This window comes from Coregonus clupeaformis, unplaced genomic scaffold (genome assembly GCF_020615455.1).
Source record: "Coregonus clupeaformis isolate EN_2021a unplaced genomic scaffold, ASM2061545v1 scaf3520, whole genome shotgun sequence".
Taxonomy (NCBI): Eukaryota; Metazoa; Chordata; class Actinopteri; order Salmoniformes; family Salmonidae; genus Coregonus; species Coregonus clupeaformis.
Genome location: NW_025536974.1, coordinates 1 through 15000, shown reverse-complemented (window position 1 = coordinate 15000; position 15000 = coordinate 1). Strand labels below are relative to the sequence as shown.

At 48.7% G+C, this 15000-nt stretch overlaps 1 protein-coding gene across 1 annotated transcript in view; it reads left to right on the top strand.

The window, feature by feature from the left end:
* Positions 1 to 13341, top strand: part of LOC121551761 (myosin-10-like) — a gene marked incomplete at its 5' end in the record, with an annotated part of 37345 nt that extends 24004 nt beyond the window's left edge. Inside the window, 2 exons of the mRNA XM_045220298.1 lie at positions 11769 to 11871; positions 12257 to 13341. Of these exons, the coding sequence (XP_045076233.1) occupies positions 11769 to 11871; positions 12257 to 12382 (229 nt within the window). The remainder of the gene's footprint in view (positions 1 to 11768; positions 11872 to 12256) is intronic.
* Between the last annotated feature and the right edge of the window lie 1659 nt (positions 13342 to 15000).

Below are 15000 nucleotides of genomic sequence, written 5' to 3'. Positions count from 1 at the left end.
TTCAGTGTTCCAGTGCCTTGCAAAAGTATTCATCCCCCTTGGCGTTTTTCCTATTTTGTTGCATTACAACCTGTAATTTAAATGGATTTTTATTTGGATTTCATGTAATGGACATACACAAAATAGTCAAAATTGGTGAAGTGAAATGAAAAAAAAATTACTTGTTTCAAAACATGGTGTGTGCATATGTATTCACCTCCTTTGCTATGAAGCCCCTAAATAAGATCTGGTGCAACCAATTACCTTCAGAAGTCACATAATTAGTTAAAGTCCACTTGTGTGCAATCTAAGTGTCACATGATCTGTCACATGATCTCAGTATATATACACCTGTTCTGAAAGGCCCCAGAGTCTGCAACACCTCTAAGCAAGGGGCACCACCAAGCAAGCGGCACCATGAAGACCAAGGTGCTCTCCAAACAGGTCAGGGACAAAGTTGTGGAGAAGTACAGATCAGGGTTGGGTTATAAAAAAATATCAGAAACTTTGAACATCCCACAGAGCACCATTAAATCCATTATTAAAAAATTGAAAGAATATGGCACCACAACAAACCTGCCAAGAGAGGGCCGCCCACCAAAACTCACGGACCAGGCAAGGAGGGCATTAATTAGAGAGGCAACAAAGAGGCCAAAGATAACCCTGAAGGAGCTGCAAAGCTCCACACCGGAGATTGGAGTATCTGTCCATAGGACCACTTTAAGCCGTACACTCCACAGAGCTGGGCTTTACGGAAGAGTGGCCAGAAAAAAGCCATTGCTTAAAGAAAAAAATAAGCAAACACGTTTGGTGTTCGCCAAAAGGCATGTGGGAGACTCCCCAAACATATGGAAGAAGGTACTCTGGTCAGATGAGACTAAAATTGAGCTTTTTGGCCATCAGGGAAAACGCAATGTCTGGCGCAAACCCAACACCTCTCATCCCCCGAGAACACCATCCCCACAGTGAAGCATGGTGGTGGCAGCATCATGCTGTGGGAAACTGGTCAGAATTGAAGGAATGATGGATGGCGCTAAATACAGGGACATTTTTGAGGGAAACCTGTTTCAGACTTCCAGAGATTTGAGACTGGGACGGAGGTTCACCTTCCAGCAGGACAATGACCCTAAGCATACTGCTAAAGCAACACTCAAGTGGTTTAAGGGGAAACATTTAAATGTCTTGGAATGGCCTAGTCAAAGCCCAGACCTCAATCCAATTGAGAATCTGTGGTATGACTTAAAGATTGCTGTACACCAGCGGAACCCATCCAACTTGAAGGAGCTGGAGCAGTTTTGCCTTGAAGAATGGGCAAAAATCCCAGTGGCTAGATGCGCCAAGCTTATAGAGACGTACCTCAAGAGATTTGCAGCTGTAATTGCTGCAAAAGGTGACTCTACAAAGTATTGACTTTGTGGGGGTGAATAGTTATGCACGCTCAAGTTTTCAGTTTTTTTGTCTTATTTCTTGTTTGTTTCACATAAAAAAATATTTTGCATCTTCAAAGTGGTAGGCATGTTGTGTAAATCAAATGATACAAACCCCCAAAAAATCAATTTTAATTCCAGGTTGTAAGGCAACAAAATAGGAAAAATGCCAAGGGGGTGAATACTTTCGCAAGCCACTGTATTATCAGGCCAATCCTTTATCTAACCATGCTAATGTACCTGATGATGTTCTCAGAGGCCTCTGCCCTGCTCCTTCAGTATTCTAGTTGTCCTGCTCCTGAAACATTACCTCATTAAACTGCCCAGTAAGGCAAACAGATCGCCTCAGCCTGCCAAGTCCTGCTCTGACACCATCTATCAAGCAGGACAGTTTTTTTTTTTTAAGGTGGGCCGAGTCCAGAGGAAACTCAGCAGCTTTATGAACTGGAAAATGAACCTGTCTGGCGCTGAGGCTGATGTGGCTGCACCTTTTAAGTAGGGTCTCAGTGATGTGCCCCCTCTCGTCCTTGAGTTCACTTTTGGAGATTTCCTCCATGCAGAGCTGTATCCCAGTCACTCCTTTCTAGGGCTGTCCCCGACAAAAAAAAAAGTTTTAGTCGACTGAAAGTCGTCTGTTCTTTCGACCAATCAATTGCTCAATTTTTGCTAACATTTCGAAAAACCTGTTTTTGTTTTGTCATTATGGGGTATTGTGTGTAGATTGATGAGGGGAAAAAACAATTTAATAAATTTTAGAATAAGGCTGTAACATAACAAAATGTGGAAAAAGTGCAAAGTTTCCGAATGCACTGTATATGCCTATATTTGCGCGCAGGCCAGGTAGCCTATAGGCCTACTTCTATGCGTGCGCATCCTTACTCAACATTGACAGGAGCGCTCCAAGCAAAAGACAATGACTAAATTGACAGAACTCGTAAATTGAATTAAATAAACCAAAACTTGTTTCTCACAAATAAAATAAAATAAAATTGTGTTTGTCACATGCACCAAATACAACAGGTGTAGACCTTACCGTGAAATGCTTACTTACAAGCCCTTAATCAACAATGGAGTTTTAAGAAAATAGAGTTAAGAAAATATTTACAAAAGAAAAAAAAGTACAAAAAAAAGAAAAAAAAGTAACACAATAAAATAACAATAATGAGGCTATATACAGGGGGTACTGGTACCGAGTCAATGTGCGGGGGTACAGGTTAGTTGAGGTAATTTGTACATGTAGGTAGGGGTAAAGTGACTATGCATAGATAATAAACAGAGTGGGGGGGTCAATGCAAATAGTCCAGGTGGCCATTTTATTAATTGTTCAGCAGTCTTGGGGGTAGAAGCTGTTAAGGAGCCTTTTGGACCTAGACTTGGCGCTCTGGTACCGCTTGCCGTGCGGTAGCAGAGAGAACAGTCTATGACTTGGGTGACTGGAGTCTTTGACAATTTTTTGGGCCTTCCTCTGTCACTGCCTAGTATATAGGTCCTGGATGGCAGGAAGCTTGGCCCCAGTGATGTACTTGGCCGTATGCACTACCCTCTGTAGTGCCTTACGGTCAGATGCCGAGCAGTTGCCATACCAGGCGGTGTTGCAACCGGTCAGGATGCTCTCGATGGTGCAGCTGTATAACTTTTTGAGGATCTGGACACCCATGCCAAATCTTTTCAGTGGGGGAAAAGGCGTTGTTGTGCCCTCTTCACAACTTTTTTTGGTGTGTTTGGACCATGATAGTTTGTTGAACACCAAGGAACTTGAAGCTCTCGACCCGCTCCACTACAGCCCCGTCGATGTGAATTGGGGCGTGCTCGGCCCTCCTTTTCCAGTAGTCCACGATCATCTCCTTTGTCTTGCTCACGTTCAGGTCCCTGACCTCCTCCCTATAGGCTGTCTCATCGTTGTCGGTGATCAGGCCTACCACCGTTGTTTCGTCAGCAAACTTAATGATGATGTTGGAGTCGTGCTTCGCCTCGCAGTCGTGGGTGAAGAGGGAGTACAGGAGGGGACTAAGCACGCACCCCTGAGGGGCCCCCGTGTTGAGGATCAGTGTGGCAGATGTGTTGTTGCCTACCCTTACCATCTGGGGGCGGCCCGTCAGGAAGTCCAGGATCCAGTTGCAGAGGGAGGTGTTCAGTCCCAGGGTCCTTAGCTTAGTAATGAGCTTTGTGGGCACTATGGTGTTGAACGCTGAGCTGTATTCAATGAACAGCATTCTCACATAGGTGTTCCTTTTGTCCAGGTGGGAAAGGGCAGTGTGGAGTGTGATTGATTGAGATTGCGTCATCTGTGGATCTGTTGGGGTGGTATGAGAATTGGAGTGGGTCTATGGTTTCCGGGATGATGGTGTTGATGTGAGCCATGACCAGCCTTTCAAAGCACTTCATGGCTACCGACGTGAGTGCTAAGGGGCGGTAGTCATTTGGCAGGTTACCTTCGCTTTCTTGGCACAGGGACTATGGTGGTCTGCTTGAAACATGTAGGTATTACAGACTCGGTCAGGGAGAGGTTGAAAATGTCAGTGAAGACACTTGCCAGTTGGTCAGCGCATGCTCTGAGTACACGTCCTGGTAATCCGTCTGGCCCCACGGCCTTGTGAATGTTGACCTGTTTAAATGTCTTGCTCACATCGGCTACGGAGAGCATGATCACACAGTCGTCCGGAACAACTGGTGCTCTCATGCATGCTTCAGGGCTGCTTGCCTCGAAGCAAGCATAAAAGGCATTTAACCTGTCTGGTAGGCTCGCGTCACTGGGCAGCTTGTGGCTGGGTTTCCCTTTGTAGTCCATATTGATTTGCAAGCCCTGCCACATCCGACGAGCGTCAGAGCCGGTGTAATAGGATTCAATGTTAGTCCTGTATTGACGCTTGCCTGTTTGATGGTTCGTCTGAGGGCATAGCGGGATTTCGTATAAGCGTCCGGATTAGTGACCTGCTCCTTGAAAGCAGCAGCTCTAGCCTTTAGCTCGGTGCGGATGTTGCCTGTAATCCATGGCTTCTGGTTGGGATATGTACGTACGGTTACTGTCGGGAGAACGTCGTTGATGCACTTATTGATGAAGCCGGTGACACTCTGCAAACAATGTGTCCACTCCCACAATGAGAACAGGAAGACTGGAATAATAATATTGAATGCATTAAAATAAATGACCGTAACCAAAGTAACAAACATTGTAGATTAGAAATGATAGGAATTAACGATAAATGTACTTCTGGTTATACAGTGAGGGAAAAAAGCATTTGATCCCCTGCTGATTTTGTACGTGTCACGATCGTCTGATGAATGAACGGACCAAAGCGCAGCGCGTTGAGTGAACATGATAACTTTAATAGAGTAAAGCACGTAAATACAAAACAAACGACGATTCGTGAAGTCCTCTGCTAAACTGACAGAAACGGAACAATAACCCACAATGCCCACAAGAAAACATACAGAATAAATATGGCTCCCAATCAGAGACAACGAGCCGACAGCTGACACTCGTTACCTCCGATTGGGAGTCATATGACTAATCAACATAAAACCCAAACCTAGAAATGAAACAACTAGATCCCACATAGAAATACACCCAACAGAAAATGACAACCCTGGCTCACAACTAAGAGTCCCGGAGCCAGAACGTCACAGTACCCCCCCCTAAAGGCGCGGACTGCGACCGCGCCTCACAACCCCACAATAGGGGGGGGCTGGGGGGGTGGTTGCTCCCCGGAGGCGGTTCCGGCTCCGGGCTTGACCACCACCCCACTATAGTTACTACCCGCCTTCTTAACCTCCTCCCAATGACCACCCTCCACTTAAACCCACCTGGATTAATGGGCAGCACCGGACTAAGAGGCAGCACCAGGCTAAGGGACAGCACCGGACTAAGGGGCAGCACTGGACTAAGGGGCAGCACTGGACTAAGGGGCAGCACCTGACTAAATGGCGGATCCTGGCTGGCTGGCTCTGGCGGATCTTGGCTGGACGGCTCTGGCGGATCCTGGCTGGACGGCTCTGGCGGATCCTGGCTGGACGGCTCATGGCTGGCTGACGGATCTGGCTGCTCATGGCTGGCTGACGGATCTGGCTGCTCATGGCTGGCTGACGGATCTGGCCACTCATGGCTGGCGGAAGGCTCTGGCTGATCCCGTCTGGCGGAAGACTCTGGCTGCTCCTGTCTGGCGGAAGGCTCTGGCTGATCCGGTCTGACGGAAGGCTCTGGCTGCTCCTGTCTGGCGGAAGGCACTGGCTGATCCTGTCTGGCGGAAGGCTCTGGCTGATCCTGTCTGGCGGAAGGCTCTGGCTGATCCTGTCTGGCGGAAGGCTCTGGCTGATCCTGTCTGGCGGAAGGCTCTGGCTGATCCTGTCTGGCGGAAGGCTCTGGCTGATCCTGTCTGGCGGAAGGCTCTGGCTGATCCTGTCTGGCGGAGAGCTCTAGCGGCTCCGGTCTGGCGGACGGCTCTGAAGGCTCATGGCAGACGGGCGGCTTTGCAGGCTCAGTACAGACGGGCAGTTCAGACGGCGTTGGGCCGACGGACAGTTCAGACGGCGTTGGGCAGACGGGCAGTTCAGACGGCGTTGGGCAGACGGGCAGTTCAGACGGCGTTGGGCAGACGGGCAGTTCAGACGGCGTTGGGCAGACGGGCAGTTCAGACGGCGTTGGGCAGACGGGCAGTTCAGACGGCGTTGGGCAGACGGGCAGTTCAGGCGCCGTTGGGCAGACGGGCAGTTCAGACGGCGTTGGGCAGACGGGCAGTTCAGACGGCGTTGGGCAGACGGGCAGTTCAGGCCCCGTTGGGCAGACGGCAGACTCTGGCCGTCTGAGGCGCACCGTAGGCCTGGTGCGTGGTGCCGGAACTGGAGGTACCGGGCTGAGGACACGCATCTCAGGGCTAGTGCGGGGAGAAGCAACAGGGCATGCTTGGCCCTGGGGACGCACCGTAGGCCTGATGCGTGGTGCCGGAACTGGAGGTACCGGGCTGAGGACACGCATCTCAGGGCTAGTGCGGGAAGCAGCAACAGGGCATGCTTGGCCCTGGGGACGCACATAAGGCCTAGTGCGGGGAGCAGCAACAGGGCATGCTGGACCCTGGGGACGCACATAAGGCCTAGTGCGGAGAGCAGGAACAGGCCGGGCTGGGCTGGCGACGCGCACCGTATCTCTGGTGCGAGAGGCCGGAACAGGCCGGGCCGGGCTGGCGAAGCGCACCGTATCCCTGGTGCGTGGAGCAGGAACAGGCCGGGCTGGGCTGGCGACGCGCACCGTATCCCTGGTGCGAGTGGCCGGAACAGGCCGGGCTGGGCTGGCGACGCGCACCGTAGGCTTCGTATGAGGCTCAGGAACAGGCCGGGCTGGGCTGGCGACGCGCACCGTACACTTAGTGCGAGGGGCCGGAACAGGCCGTACCGTACTGGGGACACACACTACTGGCTGTACCTCGGGATTAGGGAACGGGCCGGACCGGACTGGTTACACACCCCAGTACCTCTTGCCGTGCCTCTACACCTTCCTTCCCTGCCTTTCCCAGTCGCCCCCTTAACCTGGTAGCCTCCTGAATCCGTCCCTTCTCTGCCTCCGTCAGCCCCCTTAACCTGGTAGCCTTCTGAATCTGCCTTGTGGCAGCCTCCTGCTGCTCAGTCGCCCAAGCCATGTGCCCCCCCCAAAAAACTTTTTGGGTTGCCTCTCGTCCTTCAGACAATGGCCCTGCCGATGCCGTTGCTCCTCTCCTGCCAGGTTCTCCCCCTTCATCGCCCTCCGGTACCGGACGGCCTCCTCCTGGGTAATATGTCCCCAGCCGAGGAGGACATCCACCAACGTTCTCTCCTGACCCGGCGCCTCCTCCCATGTCCAGACCCTTTGCTCCTGGACGCGCTGCTTTAGTCCTTTTGTGGTGGGTTATTCTGTCACGATCGTCTGATGAATGAACGGACCAAAGCGCAGCGCGTTGAGTGAACATGATAACTTTAATAGAGTAAAGCACGTAAATACAAAACAAACGACGATTCGTGAAGTCCTCTGCTAAACTGACAGAAACGGAACAATAACCCACAATGCCCACAAGAAAACATACAGAATAAATATGGCTCCCAATCAGAGACAACGAGCCGACAGCTGACACTCGTTACCTCCGATTGGGAGTCATATGACTAATCAACATAAAACCCAAACCTAGAAATGAAACAACTAGATCCCACATAGAAATACACCCAACAGAAAATGACAACCCTGGCTCACAACTAAGAGTCCCGGAGCCAGAACGTCACAGTACGTTTGCCCACTGACAAAGAAATGATCAGTCTATAATTTTAATGGTAGGTTTATTTGAACAGTGAGAGACAGAATAACAACAACAAAAATCCAGAAAAACACATGTTATAAATTGATTTGCATTTTAATTAGGGAAATAAGTATTTGACCCCTCTGCAAAACATGACTTAGTACTAAAACCCTTGTTGGCAATCACAGAGGTCAGACGTTTCTTGTAGTTGGCCACCAGGTTTGCACACATCTCAGGAGGGATTTTGTCCCATTTCTCTTTGCAGATCTTCTCCAAGTCATTAAGTTTTCGAGCCTGACGTTTGGCAACTCGAACCTTCAGCTCCCTCCACAGATTTTCTATGGGATTAAGTAAAAAAAAAAATAAAAAAAATCACCTTTATTTAACCAGGTAAGCCAGTTGAGAACAAGTTCTCATTTACAACTGCGACCTGGCCATGATAAAGCAAAGCACATTAAGGTCCTGGCTAGGCCACTCCAGGACCTTAATGTGCTTCTTCTTGAGCCACTCCTTTGTTGCCTTGGCCGTGTGTTTTGGGTCATTGTCATGCTGGAATACCCATCCATGACCCATTTTCAATGCCCTGGCTGAGGGAAGGAGGTTCTCACCCAAGATTTGACGGTACATGGCCCCGTCCATCGTCCCTTTGATGCGGTGTAGTTGTCCTGTCCCCTTAGCAGAAAAACACCCCCAAAGCATAATGTTTCCACCCCCATGTTTGACGGTGGGGATGGTGTTCTTGGGGTCATAGGCAGCATTCCTCCTCCTCCAAACATGGCGAGTTGAGTTGATGCCAAAGAGCTCGATTTTGGTCTCATCTGACCACAACACTTTCACCCAGTTCTCCTCTGAATCATTCAGATGTTCATTGGCAAACTTCAGACGGGCCTGTATATGTGCTTTCTTGAGCAGGGGGACCTTGCGGGCGCTGCAGGATTTCAGTCCTTCAAGGCGTAGTGTGTTACCAATTGTTTTCTTGGTGACTATGGTCCCAGCTGCCTTGAGATCATTGACAAGATCCTCCCGTGTAGTTCTGGGTTGATTCCTCACCGTTCTCATGATCATTGCAACTCTACGAGGTGAGATCTTGCATGGAGCCCCAGGCCGAGGGAGATTGACAGTTATTTTGTGTTTCTTCCATTTGCGAATAACTGTTGCACCAACTGTTGTCACCTTCTCACCAAGCTGCTTGGCGATGGACTTGTAGCCCATTCCAGCCTTGTGTCGGTCTACAATCTTGTCCCTGACATCCTTGGAGAGCTCTTTGGTCTTGGCCATGGTGGAGAGTTTGGAATCTGATTGATTGATTGCTTCTGTGGACAGGTTACTTTTATACAGGTAACAAGCTGAGATTAGGAGCACTCCCTTTAAGAGTGTGCTCCTAATCTCAGCTTGTTACCTGTATAAAAGACACCTGGGAGCCAGAAATCTTTCTGATTGAGAGGGGGTCAAATAATTATTTCCCTCATTAAAATGCAAATCAATTTATTTTTGACATGCGTTTTTCTGGATTTTTGTTGTTGTTATTCTGTCTCTCACTGTTAAAATAAACCTACCATTAAAATTATAGACTGATCATTTCTTTGTCAGTGGGCAAACGTACAAAATCAGCAGGGGATCAAATACTTTTTTCCCTCACTGTATATATAATGGGGAATTGATATACACTAACAATCAAACATAAAAAATGCACACAATGAAGTTATGAAACAATGAATGTACACAAATTGGCGGGAGAGAGCGCATTCTGAAGAGAGAAGTGCATTGTGCATCTGGGCGCATGGTCAATCCGATGTCTGTATTGGCCATGCAGCATTTACAGTGATATGGCCTCAGAAGAAGTCTGGGCAAGAATGGCCTCAGCAGAAGTCAGGGGTAGAAGCTTCGTGGAGCAGTGCAGAGCTGTTGTCAAGGACGTGAGTTTGTGTTTATACAGGATGTAACGCCCCCACCTACCGTCAACCAATCATGTCAATGCGGAGCTATACAGAGCCCTCCGCATTGTTAAAACATTTGGGAGGCACATGGCGATGCGGTACAGAGCTCGATTTGGCCTCTGGAAGCTCCGCAATTGCGTCACACCCTCCATATGGAGCCTCCGACCACATTTTCAAATCAAGCATAAATTGGCTTTTAGTCTAGGCCTCTGCAATGGATTAGTTCACTGAGATGGGCGCAAATATATAAATACATATTTTTTACTGCTCGACTAAAACAATCTCGGTCGACCAACAACCTAACGACCAAACAATCGACCAGTCGACTAATTGGGGTCAGCCCTACTCCTTTCAGATTTATAATACAGCTCTTAGACTCAGAGAAGAAGGCAGAACAAGCCTACAGTATGTGGGAGTGAAGTGAGTAGCATTAGCATCTGTTAGTTGGTCAGAATGGGAGTTATACTGAGGCGATTTGCCAGGTCCTGCCATACTGCTGGTTTTCAATGATGGACTAGATCTAAAAAGCTTTATGATGTAGTTATGGAACTAAGTTGGCCTTTGAGGAACTTTGTGCAGAGTAGAGGGAGTTATGAGTGTGGTTTGGTACACAGCCCTGAGTCTCCATCTCCAAAATTAACTGCCACTCAGACGCTAGGTTTCCATTTAGTGGCCATTGCATATGCAGCACTGGATGTGAGAGTCTTCAAACAATTACACCCCCTGTTGGCCAGGATGCTACCTGCCGAGTGCTTGAGGGCTATATGCCAATGATCTCATTTAGACCGACCCATTATCACAGCAATAAGCACACCAATCTTACACCATCTTATAAAGTTGTCATGTCCGACCAGAAACCTCCTCTGTTGTACTATCTGAGAGAGAATCCAGTCTCCCTGTCATTGAAAACCAGTGAGAACTGGTTTACATACCAGTCCACATGATGAGTAAGTAATTTGGTTTACAGAACAGGGAGTGGTGCACTGGGTCACAGACCTGTGGAATCTCTCACCTTAAGAGTGTGACACACTGATGCAAGTGTCACAGGCCTCACACACTGATGACCTGGCTACCTTGTGCTTGAACAAGAAGATTGGCTAATACAGAAAGCCAGTCTGCTTGGAATTAAGAAAAGTATGTCCCATGCCCAAATCTGATGTTGTCATTTCGACCTAAAACATCACACTGTTCTCACAATTGTAATGTGACATCAAAATAATCTGAAATGGCATTTGATTAACATATATTACACTATACCCCCACACCACCCATATACAAAGTGTAGAGGGGGAGACTCGCATTGAGTTGCACTCTGGCCATTTATCCATTAAGCCAGCATTCTGTGTGGAGAGCTAATAGCTGGCTATGGTAAAGCCAAGGGTATGTGGCTGTGTGCTGGGTCTGGAGGGGAGTGAGAGTTGGGTCCTGAAATGGCATTTGATTAACATATATTACACTATACCCCCACACCACTCATATACAAAGTGTAGAGGGGGAGACTCGCATTGAGTTGCACTCTGGCCATTTATCCATTAAGCCAGCATTCTGTGTGGAGAGCTAATAGCTGGCTATGGTAAAGCCAAGGGTATGTGGCTGTGTGCTGGGTCTGGAGGGGAGTGAGAGTTGGGTCCTGGCGGAGCTGCGGACGCCCCTGTCATTAGAGCCGGGCCAAAAGCAGAGCCTAGAAACCCTGGAGACCTGCCCACCCAACCGCAGGACCCTGGAGTTAAAAACAGACAGAGCAGGGAAAACAAACAACAGTATCAGACTCTCTCTAGTCTAGTCTATAGTATGTCCCAGGGCTGAGCAGAGCCATCCCATCTGACATGATGAACCTATGGGCTGGGCTGGGTCGTTTATGTGTTTTGACTGTATTTTTGACTGTCTTTGGTTGAGATTATATGTGGAAGCCTTCCAGGAAGCTTGGCTCTGTCTGGCAACCAAAGGCACATTTATAACAGTAGACAAAGGGTTATACAAGTATTTGCCGGAAGTGTTCAGCAGTGCTGAAATGTTGATTATTTTATGAGGCCTGCTTGGGAGTAGATTAGACCTGTTTCTTTGCTCACCCTCATCCCTCCACTCCCCCCTCCTCTCTCTCTCACCATCCTCTCTTCTTCCTCTGTTTAATCTTATGTGTATTGGTCCTGTCTCCTCCTCACACACAGAGGCGAGTCGGGCGCCGGCAAGACAGAAAACACCAAAAAGGTCATCCAGTACCTGGCCCACGTCGCCTCGTCACACAAAGGACGCAAAGACCACAACATTCCTGTGAGTGTTTCCATTCCCTCCTTCCCTGCTCCCTTACCGAACTCCTGTTAAACCCTCCAATGTGTCCATGCTGGACACAAAGGCAGAGTCTTTATCACAGTGTGTACTCAACTGACTTCTAAACAAATGTGTTCTAGTTTAATGACCCCTGATGCTAATGGATAACGTACCTCCTCTAATAGAGTCTAATCAGTTTGTTGTTTAGTACCACCTTAACCTGAACGTTCTCAGCTCTAGCTCCGTGGTGCTCAGTGCCATTCTGTCAGAGCCAAATGTTAGCAGGATAATGTTAGCCACCAGTAGGTTCACTGCTAATGGCTTGTGTTTGACATAAGCGCCTCCTCAGGTCTAACCCTTCCCTTTGTTTATTACCTGAAACAAACAGCCCGAATCTCCTAAAGCGTTGAACAAGCTCCAGGCAAGTGTTTCCCCACTTTCTAAAACAGTTGTGCTCAGTTTGGATGTTTTTGCATGCCCTTCCGAAATCAAACTGTACTGTCTTCTCCCATGAACTTATCTCTGCTGCCTATAGTATATGTGGTATTTGTTTGTGCTGGCAAAACGTTTAAGTCTGTTATCAAACCGACAGACTCGTATTACATTGTGTTTTATCAGTTGTTTTAGGTTTATTTTAAGGAAATGCCCAACAGTGTCAACATACAGTAACCCTTAAAAAGCACAAGTGAAACAAATATTTGTCATTTGTAACACAGTGACTGTTTATTTTCTGTGACCTTAGAACAATAACTAACCCCATGTGCATGTGCTGTTTGTGGTTAGGTTCCAGTCATATTTATCTTTGTCGTTCCCATTTTGAATGTACATGGGAATGAGAGGATTTGGTGTGAACTGTGAAATCACATCAGACTTTGTCTCTCCAAACCCTCTGCCACGACAACCCTCTAATATCTCAACCATTCTCCTTTATTGTCCCTAATCAATAAGCACATGGTGGGTCAGTGATGTGGAAATGCTTTGACCTTCCTATCTCCATCTTGATCCTCACTTGGACATCTTGGGGAATGAAATGAAGCTACTATTGTCTCTCTGCTGCATAACATGGGCGCGCTTCAGTAACAATGGAGGCTCACCTGGGACTAATACACTGCACTGCATGTTTCAGCTTGATTCATGATCCACTGTTCCCCCACATAGACTTCTAACATTACAGCAACTCAATATTCCGCTGTGGATACTTCTGAGTGTAAATTCGATATTTACTGGCCCTCATTGTTCCCCCACTCAGTTTGCCCAGGAGCTATTTTTCTTTCCCCAAATCCAAACTTTTTTTTTTCTCTGTAAAGCTTTGCTGAAGCAGATGCTGCTAAGATTAAACATCTATAGTCTATAGATACACACTCACCCAGGTTGTATATGTGTTGATGTGTGGCGTTATCCTGGCTGTAACTCTGTACCTGGGTCCCTGTGCCAGAATACACCAGTCCACTACAGGCCACTGCCCTCTCACAACATGCTGCCTCTGTGTCCAATTAGGGTCCCTGTGAGCACGGGCCAGAGGAATGTGGCGCGAGGGGATGAAGGGAGGGCGGGAGGAGAGGGGAGGCTGGGGGCTAAGTAGCAGCTTTGATAGAGGAGAGGGGAGGCTGGGGGCCAAGTAGCAGCTCTGATAGAGGAGAGGGGAGGCTGGGGGCCAAGTAGCAGCTCTGATAGAGGAGAGGGTAGGCTGGGGGCCAAGTAGCAGCTTTGATAGAGGAGAGGGGAGGCTGGGGGCCAAGTAGCAGCTCGGATAGAGGAGAGGGTAGGCTGGGGGCCAAGTAGCAGTACTGATAGAGGGGAGGCTGGGGGCCAAGTAGCAGCTCTGATAGAGGAGTGGGCCCCAGACACCCGCTAGCCAGGAGCTTGGGGCTTTTTCAGTGGGGCAGAGCAGTGGAAGTATTGCATTGATCTGATACAATGTGTGTGCATTAGGGAGGTAGTGTGCAGTGTAGTAGGTAAAGGAGGAGAGAGGGAGTGAAAATGTACACAGGACCCTTCCCTAGCCTCCATCCATCAGGAGAGAGAGGTTTGACTGGAGCAGCTCTCAGATTCTGATCCAGACAGTGGGAGGAGGAACTCATACCTCCATGTTATGTGATCTGTACAGTTTAGATCTGATTTCCACTCTGAGTTGTGCTCCTGAAAGGAAAATAGTCCTCACGTCGTGTTCTGCCCCGCCAGGCACCCCCGACTCCATCTTCATTCCACTGGAAATGAGTTATGTGTGGAGTCATTGGGGCTAATTAAACACAAGCTACCCCAGTGATGCTCCCTTCTCTTACATTGACATGTTTAACTATTCAGACAACATTTTGTCAAGAATGTGTCTTGTCTGGAACCAGGGGTTTAGTGTATGTATTCTCTGTAGTGCTTTTCTCAAAAACTCTAGAAACCTGAGTTATAGGATGTGCTTCAGGGTTGCCTAGGACACTTCTACACAGCAGAGGCTGCAGTAATGTTTAAGTGGGCCAGACCCCAGTCCTCCTGGCAGCAGCCCTACCTCTCTCTGCACCCGTATGTAGGCTGAGCCTGTCCCACATATCTGTGGTGGGGCTGGGCAGCGCTACCTCACAACCTCTAAAATCACAGAAAACTCTGTCCCACTGGGTCAACAAAACCCAGGCCCCAGTGTCCCATCCCCGAAGAGAAACCAGGGCGGTACAGGCAGGCTGGTTGCAGTGCTATTTCTGTTGTGCCCACACAGGCAGCGCCCTGGTTAGAGCGGGTAAAGTGGGCGAGGTGCGGGATGGTGGAATGTCCCCACTGCTCGAGGATCTGGGAAGTAGCCACCGCCCCTGTCACAGCAGTGCCTCCCGGAAGTGAGGGGTGCATCATCACAACCACAGGAATGTGTGGGGGAAGGTTTGCTCTCACCACCCCAAAATGGCTCACTTTAGTTACTGCAGGCAGTGCTGCTTCTTACCCTCTATCCTCTCTGTTTGTGGGGAGGAAGTAGACTAGTGGCCTCTCAAACCCTGTGAGACAGTTGACTGTGCCCTGTGGTTGGCTATGCCCTGTGGTTGGCTATGACCCAGATGTTAATATGAGCATAACTCTACCGCCACATCTGATTTAAGAGCATTATTATCAGGCCCTTTGAGGAGGATTCTAGTGCATAATCATTTTGTGTTC